We start from the raw sequence: 9,318 nt of genomic DNA, 5'->3' as shown, positions 1-9,318 counted from the left end.
ACCTCGGCTCCTTCGACCTCTCCTCTCTTGTCCGGTTCTCCGCCTCCACCTTCTCCTCTCTCCTCCTTTCCACTCTAACCCTCGTCTTGTCATCCGTGTCTCGACCATAGCATTCGCTGCCACCATCATGTCGGCCAGTGACAATCTCTTTGTCTACTACCTGACTGAGCGACTCCCGCTGGAGATCCTCACAGAGATTTTGAAGCCGCTACAAACAGGGGACCTTGGCAGTCTAAGGCTCTGCAATAAAGCACTCAACACCAAGCTAGCACCGCAGTTCTATGAACAGCACTTCTCTACACTCAATGTTTCCATGTCGTTGCCCAGCCTGAGGGCACTGATTAAAATCTCACGATGCGAGAAAGTGGCAGGTTATATCAAGGCTATGCGTTTCCAGTACAATGATAGAGCATTCTACTTTGAAGCTAGCCAGAATGATTCGATGTTACCAGTTATCGCATCTGGCTCTCATATTCTCATGCTGCAAGACGCAATTCGGGTACTCCCCAATCTCCACAAGTTTATCATTGTTGTCTCATCAGGGTCGTCCGAAATGGCGCAATATGTCTGCTTCCAGAGTCCTATCGTTGCTGCTGCCAACATAAACCATCCTATCACGTCTGTTGAGATTGAATATAATGGCACTAGAGGCGGCGGGATTGACCCAAGGGCAATCCGTCTTCTCAAGTACACACGCATAGCCATGGGACCCGTGCTCCGTTCACTCACGTCTCTAAAACTCGCTCTACGTAACACAAGCCTAGTTGACGTTATGATGCCATCACCGCTCAGCTACCTGCTTTCCGAGACGCCAAACCTACGTCTATTGCGCATAAATAGTGAGCGCAGCTCTACCGACATCGATGCCGAGATAATATTGAACTCGCTGGTTTCTGATTTCCGCCATGGTCAGGAGCTGCTTGAGCAAGGCGCACAGCTCTCAATCGTGCAAGATGCCATTCTAGATGAAGGAGAGGTTAAAAATGACATAACGCTAAGACCACTAGAGCTACCACGAGTACCGCTTGACCTCTCTAATCTGCGTCACCTAGAACTAGGCAAGATGATCGTCGATGCCGGTGTGCTCAGCAAAGTTATCGAAGCTTTCTTATCGCAGCTGCACACGTTCCGACTGTTCCGTGTGGGTCTGATCTCAGAGGAGGTGGATATTGACAACATTCCTGATCCAGTATTGCATTTAAACAAGTCCAAAAATCCATGGTGCGAGATGTTTAAAGACTTAGCAAACATGTATGAACGCATACATCAACGCGAGGGCATTTACGAGACTGAGTCTGAGCACGGAACCAATAGCCCCGGATTGGCCAACAACAAACTCGAGATGTCTTTCGAGTATCTGTCACTGAACTGGAGAAAATCAACCGCGAGCCAATTCATCGGTTTCAGACCACAAATCTATCCACTTGATTCAGATTTGTTGATGAAAAGAGAGATTGAAAATTCCAAAAGCTCATTTCAGATTGACATGTTACACGGACAAAAACCAACTTGCTTCAGGAATCTTGCAAACCTGATGGTGATTACTAAAATCAATGGTCCTCATATGGATTCAAGATGGGGTACGCTGGGCGGATTCGCTATGGTAGGTCACCAAATTTTCGGGTCTACAGACGACGGAGATGCAGAGCTTGAAGAAAGTGAAGAACACCATGATTTTGAGGATTATGGAGAGTATGAAGATTATGGAAATTATGAAGATTATGGAGAGTATGAAGAAGGGGGTGGGGGATTCGTTTTTTAACTTCGGAGATGCGTTTTAGACAGCATTTCGGGGTTCAGGACGAAAATGGTATAAACTTACGGATGAGCTTTCTTAGTTTAATCAAGTTCTGCTTGGCTGTAGATGATAGATAAATACAAACATCGTGAAACGGGGCGTTGGTCATCTATGCCTTAACCCTATTTCCTTTCCCGACTGTTGCTTAACCCTTCTATTTGCTAAGCCTCAAAGGCCTGCTTGGTGACTGCCTAGGTGCTGGGCTGGCTGCTGCCTGCATCTCTATTTTTAGCCCTGCAGGTAATTTGGTTGCCTTGACGTCTTGACACTTCTCTTTGCTGCAATTAAAAGTTCATCATCGTTTTCTTCTTGTTTGCCTCATTTGCTGCCCCCTCGTAGTGTTATCTACCTTTTTTTTTTTTTTTTTTTTTTTTTTCTTTTTTTCTTCCCCCTAAGTGTCCTAAATATGGGCTCTGATGACAAGCACAAGGGCAGCCCCGTTACTGATGGCACGCTCTCACAGTCTCATTCCGATAGCCCTGTAGGCGGGCCCTCTGAGCCTCCCCCGGCCTTTGACGATGCTATCTTCTCGCAGCCTGCTATGTCCGGCTCCGGCCCCGCACCGACTGAGTCTCCACCACAATACGCTGAAATCATCAACGCCCACCACCCACAGCCCGAGAACAATCTACTCGTGCCAGCCAACCCGCCATTCGCACGACCGCTGGCTAAGCACCTCAAATGGTTCTCATCTGACTGCTACCTCGACCCACAACTCGACTCGGATCCGGCCTTCCTCGAGGCATGGATACGTCACGTTGCCCGCGAGCCTATCCAGATGCAGCTTCGCATCAGCGGTCAACACACCGAGACACGCATGCATATGCACCGCGACAGCGATGGTCGATCTCGCTCACGCGATCAACAGGAGACGGTGGAGGATTTCGACTTCCAGATCGACCTGACGGCGTTTTTGTTCTGCGATATGCTTTCGAAGGCATCGTGGGCCGAATTACATACAGTAGAGAACCACGAAAAGGCCTACCGGGGTGGTATCTTCCGCAGCAGGGCCCACCCGTTTCGCGGCGTCAAGAAACTATGGCGTCGGCGTCGGGGGCTCTGGAAAGGTCGTAGACGAGATTTGACGATTGCCGACGAGGAGAGTGAAAGTGCGGCCATCTTGCGACCCGAAGCTGCTTCGGGGGTTTCCCTTGGCAGCGACAACAGCGATAGTCTAGATACGCTTGAGAATAGCGGACTAGCTCTTGGTGGAGAGGAGAAACCGTCCCTGACAGAATGGTGCCATCGCTACTGCTCGAGCGGGCTGGTTCGATCATTCGAAGTAGAGAAGCGGGTTCTAGGTTTCGACGAGAGTTATGTGCGTGGGCGAGTAACTAATTTAATCCGCACGACAGGCTACATGGGCGATGTCTCAATTACTTTCCCCGTTGACCACGCACGCATGACAGTCTTCTCGTCGTGCTATATCAACGAGTGGCGCCTGATGAAATGGCTTCGCTGGGCAGTCATTTTAACGCTGTTGGTTGTTCTTGTGTGGCCGTACCTATTCCTGCGCACGCGCAAATTCAACGTTGTCTCTGTTAACTGGTGGTTCTCGCGGCGGGACGAGGCTACGGGCGAACGTCGCTTTGTGTCTATGTCGGAAGACCAGATCCTCGATTTCTGGCAGCATGGGATCCAAGAGGCAGCAATGCGGAAACGCAGGGGAAACCTACATGTTGGGGATGCCGTCTCAGCACGCGATTCACATAGTCGCGGCCAGGGAGCAGAGGCATACAGAGACATGCAGGGGCGCATGGAGTCGGCGTTTTATGCGGCCTCAGCAATGCAGCGGCATACGGGATGGGGTCGGCACTGCTAAGGGAGTAGAAGGGAGCGGCGAGGAGGGGCGGCTTGCTTGGGGACGTGTACACGAAGTCGCATATTCTGTTCGTATTCTGCCATACTTCCAGTCCATTTTAATTGCTCTTTTTTTTTACAAGCCCTCGAGTTCATGTCAATATCACGCAATATAAACAATGTCCTTTGTGTCACAGGTTTATCGCTGCCATTCATTGCATAGTGTATATGCATTGTATTCGGCGTATTGTGCTAGTAGTAAGTATACTGTACACTGTACTGTATCCACCCGCCTGCATCGCGCCAGGGAAGGAACGTTTCTTTCAGCAGCCCCACCCTTTTTGCGCTTCCTCCTTCCTCAAATCGCAAGTCTAGACCCTAAAAGCCTTCAAACCTCCAAAGCAACCTCTAAGGCAAACAATCACGCAAAGCCGACTAGCTGACAACTATCCAACAGGCCTTTTCATCCTTGACACACTGGAAGACACCAAAAAGCGTCCTTTTGTACGACTACTACTATACCACCATCACACGTATACTTACTCGCATAACACCCTCTCCCCCTCGAATATGACGCAAGACGTACAAAACCCCCGCCGTATTCTTGCCGTGTCTCTAGACACTGAGGGCCATCATCTCAGTCGTATCATCACCGGTACATTTCCCAGCTATTCAAATGCAAGTGGCGCACCATAGACTAGCTAACTTGCAGCATCGCAGAGTTGACCGGCTCTTCACCGGAGCCTGTCGAAGACTCACTGGCCGGCACATCACACCAGCTGCCCCTCACCACAGCCTACTATTCAGCTGATGTGCCCATATGGCTGGATCTAGTTTCATCGCCGCACGAATGGAGCGAGACATTCCTGTCCGACGAGGCTAAAGAAGTCCTAGAGGTTCTCGGGGCGCTAGTAGTGGTCTTCTCCTCGAGTGTCTCCCCACGGGATACGGCAGGCCAGGCAGTGGAATCGGGCACGACCATAGCCAAGCCCACATCCGGGGATTTGCTGCGAGAGATCGGCCGCGTAGTTAAAGACGGTCTGGGAGGCTGGGAGTGGGACGGAGTTGCCCTGGCAATTGGCGCAGGCGAAGACAGCACATTCGCAGACGACTGGGAGGACTGCTGCGCTGAGCTTGGATTGGAGTTCGTGTCTGTGCGGGGCGGAGATAAAGGCCAAGGTCGCAACGAGTTTGGGGGTGAGTTTCTTCCTGTACAGATACGCCTGGCATTGCATCACATGCACCAACTAATCATTTGTTTTTTTTTCCTTTTCTCGTCACTCATAGAGACAATGGGCATTGCGCGAGTCCTAGAGGCTCTACAGGCTAACAATTGGGCTTCTGGCTCCGAAGATCCCGGCCAAGATGGTGCCGACTCTGATGAGGACCAGTTTGATCTTGACCCGGATAATCTTGACTTCGCAATGGGCGACCCCAGTGATTTCGAGGGGCTGCGACAGGCCATCTGGGGCGAGATATCTGCACGCGAGTCAGCAGCAGCCGCCACGGAGAAAGCAGATGCGGATGGAGAGACCAAGGAAGGCCCGACAGTAGAAAACCCGGATCCATTTGAGTCCGGCCCCGACGACGTCGAGAAGATCGAAAAGCTCATGATGAAGCTCAAGGCCACCCGCGAGATGGGCGAGGGTTTGCCAGAGGCACAGCGCAAAAAGATGGCTAAAAAGGCGGTACTGGAAGTGATGAAGGAACTGTGAATAGGAAATATGACAGTTTGTCCTACTCTGAGCCCAATATTTCTTCCTCTTTTTTTTTCGCATCTCCCTCCCTTCCTCTCACATTCTCCCTCTCTCCCTTTCCCTTTCTCTCTGCCTCCTCCCCCTCCGTCCCTTCCTTTGTGTATGTGTTCCCGCCTGCAAAACAGGTTTTGTTTCTTTGGATTCCCCTTGCTTTCGGACCCTAGACTTGGCCTGTTTGTCGGTCGCTTTGCCGGACAGCCAGCCTCTCCCTTCCCGAGTGGCTTTTTTTTTTTTTTTTTTTTTTTTCCTTCAAATTATCTATGTTGTCTACGTGTAGCTAGAAACAGGACCATAGTGAGAGCCAAGCACATATAGTAGAGCCCCCCGCCAATATAGCCAGCAGCATACCCCAGAACCCAAGACGGGCTAGAGCAGTGTTGGCCACATCCGTACGAGGAGGTTTACATTTGGGGCCGGTGTAACATATGTACAGGCTTTCGTCCTGAAGGTACAAAAGGGGGAAGGAGCAGCGAGGAAAAGGAAGCATAGAGCCACCCGAAATTTTTGGTAATGGTAATTTTGTATGGGAAAAGCCAATGTTTGAAAAATACGTTGAAAGCAAGAGTCGAAGAACAGAAATACATGGGATGAAGAGAATCAAAAAGGGTTCTTGCCAAGACTCTGCACTAGCCATTAACGCTCACGAAGGAAGCACAGAGAACGGGGAAAGAGGTCGATATCGGGAAAGACGCCGAGGCCAGGCGGGAAGAAAAATAGCAGTGACGAAAATTTAGAGAATAAAAATAAGAATAAATAAAACGGCAAGAGAGATGGCCTCTAGATTTAGGGTTTGGGGTGTCATAGGGTTGGCTACATGCTGTACTGCAGCACTTACATGCTCAATGCTATGTTATAGAGCATCTGTTTCTGAACTCCCAGCACCGCATGCATCCACGGGCTTTTTTGCTCTTCCTTTCCCTTGTTTGATCGGAGCAAGCCCGACAAAGAAAAGAAAACCAAAGAATCCATTCATACCCCTGAGGCTGAGCCTGTGCCTTCACTGTAACGCTCCACATCCAAGTGCAACGCAACACGCTGAATGGAAACTTTGCAACCAAACTATTTTCACACACTTTTTTTTTTTGCACGTGTTTCTTTTTGTCTCTCTTTGCGTGTCTCTCTATGTCTCGTCCTCTTCCTTCCAAGCTGGACTTGGCTTGACTTAGTCCGGGCCTTTCCATTACCCTGCCCTCCACCCCTCTCCTCTCTCTTGGTCTTGCCCCCCCTTTTCTGAGCTTCGGCAAAAGCCAAACATCTCATCACTGGAGAACTTGAGACCGTAAAACGAGATAGAAAACAATATACAAGATACAAGATCCAAACTTATGTAGTGCTACAACGGCCATCCAAGCATGGTCTATTTTTGGGAGGCGCGCTGCTGGTGAACCGTCGGACGCTCAAGATACATCACAGGAATCTTTAGGGGGTAGAGTTCTCGGTCCGAGTTTTGCCTTGGCTGGCTAAAAATATACGCGATAGAGGACCACATCTAGAGCCTCTTTAGACTCTCTCCACCGTCTAGCCGACATGCGAAGAGAAGCGGGCAGCAGTCAGTGGAACAGCCAATGGGGGCGCCCACTAGTCTGATGTACCCCCCCCCCCCCTACACGCGCGAACGTGAAAGTGCATGTGGGCAGTGTAAACAGTGAAGGCATATGGACATAACATGTCACATCACAACGTCACAGCAATGCAATGCATACATAATGGACATAATGGACATAATGGGAAAGAATGGGAAGCTGCGATACGCGAAACAGCGCCAACATGAAGCAGGTACGTGTCTGCATGTGCTTCGCCAAATGCATAGATTTATGCATGTACACAGACACAGACACCAAGATAACAAGACAACCAGAATAACCAGAATAACCAGACAGAAGGCGCAGGCACAAGCCCAGATGTAGGCACAGACAGAAAGAGACACAGACAACGGATGTACACATGTGCTAGAAGCACGGGCTGGCAAAGGGAGGAAAGAAGAGGCCAAGCTGTAAAGCAGAGTAAAACAAAGCAGCACAACCCCCTTCTGCTCCTCTGCTCCCACCCCACATGATTGCTGGGCCTTTGGCCTAGGTCTGGATCCGACTTGGGGATCAAATCGTTTATTCGGCCGGGAAAAAAAAACGCAGAGACAAGCAGCAGGAGTCCACACGAACACTGACAAGGAATCAGACGAATCGAAATGCAGGCCAACTAGAGCAAGAGACAAGAAACAAGCCAGACCACAGAAAAAAAGGAGAGAAGAGAAAAAAAAGCCAAAGTCAAAAGAGAGAGTGAGCGAGTGAGAGAAAGAGACTGGGATCCCTGAAATCGCTCTCACCGGTGAAAATCAAGGGGCACTAGTAAATCCAGGAACACAAAACATACCCCTGCATGGGGGGGGGGGGTCAACATCTCATGACATCAATGGGGCAGAAAGAGAAAAGCAACAAGGCATTAGGAAGGGCAGAAGAAAGTAAGGGTGGTGTTAGAGGATTAGAGGACAGAGAGGCCAATAGACGAGAGCACATAATCTCACGGCTTACACAAGTGCATGAGTAAGAGCAGAGGCAGGATGCAAACAATACTGCCTTGTACGCTCTATGCTTACTTCTCCATAACCTGTCTATCTTTGCCCTGTTGCTGTCCTATTAGCCTCCCATGCTCCTTCAAGTGACAAAAAATCGCGAGAAGCAGCACGCACTAGGAAGAGAACGGCGCTAGACTCTCTCTTTCTCCTCACCCTAGTATTCTTCTACCTCACGCCTCGACGTTCTTGTTCCTTCAGTTTGGGCTTTTTTTTTTTTCCTTTTCCCTTGTTAGCTCCGATGAGCCGTTTCTCGTAGCGAGGTGTCGGAGAGAAACTTGTTGACGTAGCCCGGAATGGCTAAGAGCCTGGAACTAGGCAACTTTGGAGTCATAGATCATGAAAGAAGGCAGGGCGGGCCTGCTAACACGGAGGAAGATAGATGGGACTAGGCCGAGTAGGGACAAGAAAGCGAGAAGGCAAGAGCAGTAAACAGAGCCAACCAGCACATTGTTCATCATCCCCCTGCCGCCCCTTTCTTGGATCTCCCAAGGAGGAAAGGGAGGGCAGCTCACCTATGTCAAGATAGTAAGCGCGACATGCAAACCACAGAAAGAGAAGGTGCATGTGTGAAAGTACCTGTTATAGGTGCCCAAAGGATAGTTGTGCCTGTTGACTCCGTGCATATACCATCAATGCATCCACATATGTGCACTAAATATGACATATATAATGTGCACATATGATATTCACAGCAACAGTACTCCAGACAAAAACACATATCCTGCAAACGAGCAGACCCTGTCTCTGAAACAACAGAAGCAGAAGAAGAACCACCAAGGGATATCCCTGCGACTCATTGTCTGAGACAGAGCCAAACAACAGTAGGGTTTGTCCAGCTACACGCAGCAACAAGCTAGCAGCTAGCCTCTCCAGCTTAGCCCCAACATGGTTTCTCAATGTTCCCAATAAGACCCTTACCGCTTGCTCGCTTTGGGGTTAACTCAGGGAGACTAGGAAGAGTTAATGCAGGCACTGTTGAAGCCAAGCCATTCCTGGACGCCTGCAGCCTTGACGAGGGAGCCACTTTAGCATTGGGTTGACTTCTGAAACAGACCCCTCTCAAGCTGTCCTGGTCTTGGCTCTGTCTCCTTATTGCCGCCTTTTCTTTCTTGCTTCTCTCCCCCCTGAACTTGCCAGCGATGGAGATACAGAGAAGGGTCTTGGTCTGTTTGCTTGAGCAAAAGAGGAAAAGTAAAAGAAAAGTAAAAAAAAAAAAAAAGAAAAAGGCTCAGACCACCTTAGCGAGGACTAGAGGTACATGCGCTACAGTACACAGTACCTGTACGTCAACATTCAACGACGTACGTAGCTACTAGCAAAGCGTCAGAGTCTGAGATCTGCTGTCTCAACCTTTGGATAAATTCGAGTTCTGAGAAGGGCCCTGCCCCTGA

The 9,318-nt window shown here is 49.7% G+C and overlaps 3 protein-coding genes across 3 annotated transcripts; all 3 read left to right on the top strand.

The window, feature by feature from the left end:
• Window positions 1-127: 127 nt before the first annotated feature.
• Window positions 128-1,762, top strand: HOO65_060117 (Alpha and gamma adaptin binding protein p34; the record flags this gene model as incomplete). The annotated part of the gene is made up of 1 exon (XM_071001060.1): window positions 128-1,762. The coding sequence occupies one exon, from the start codon at window positions 128-130 to the stop codon at window positions 1,760-1,762; it is 1,635 nt and encodes a 544-aa protein (XP_070857467.1).
• Window positions 1,763-2,204: 442 nt separating this feature from the next.
• On the top strand, window positions 2,205-3,620 carry HOO65_060116 (Alpha and gamma adaptin binding protein p34; the record flags this gene model as incomplete). The annotated part of the gene is made up of 1 exon (XM_071001059.1): window positions 2,205-3,620. One exon carries the CDS (start codon window positions 2,205-2,207, stop codon window positions 3,618-3,620), a length of 1,416 nt encoding a protein of 471 aa, XP_070857466.1.
• A 548-nt stretch (window positions 3,621-4,168) lies between these two features.
• Window positions 4,169-5,313, top strand: HOO65_060115 (Alpha and gamma adaptin binding protein p34; the record flags this gene model as incomplete). Its single annotated transcript, XM_071003959.1, has 3 exons — window positions 4,169-4,253; window positions 4,319-4,795; window positions 4,886-5,313. The coding sequence occupies 3 exons, from the start codon at window positions 4,169-4,171 to the stop codon at window positions 5,311-5,313; spliced, it is 990 nt and encodes a 329-aa protein (XP_070857465.1).
• Window positions 5,314-9,318: the final 4,005 nt, after the last annotated feature.

Source organism: Ceratocystis lukuohia (assembly GCF_044167205.1).
Source record: "Ceratocystis lukuohia strain C4212 chromosome Unknown Supercontig6_pilon, whole genome shotgun sequence".
Taxonomy (NCBI): Eukaryota; Fungi; Ascomycota; class Sordariomycetes; order Microascales; family Ceratocystidaceae; genus Ceratocystis; species Ceratocystis lukuohia.
This window is presented reverse-complemented; position numbering and strand designations above follow the sequence as displayed.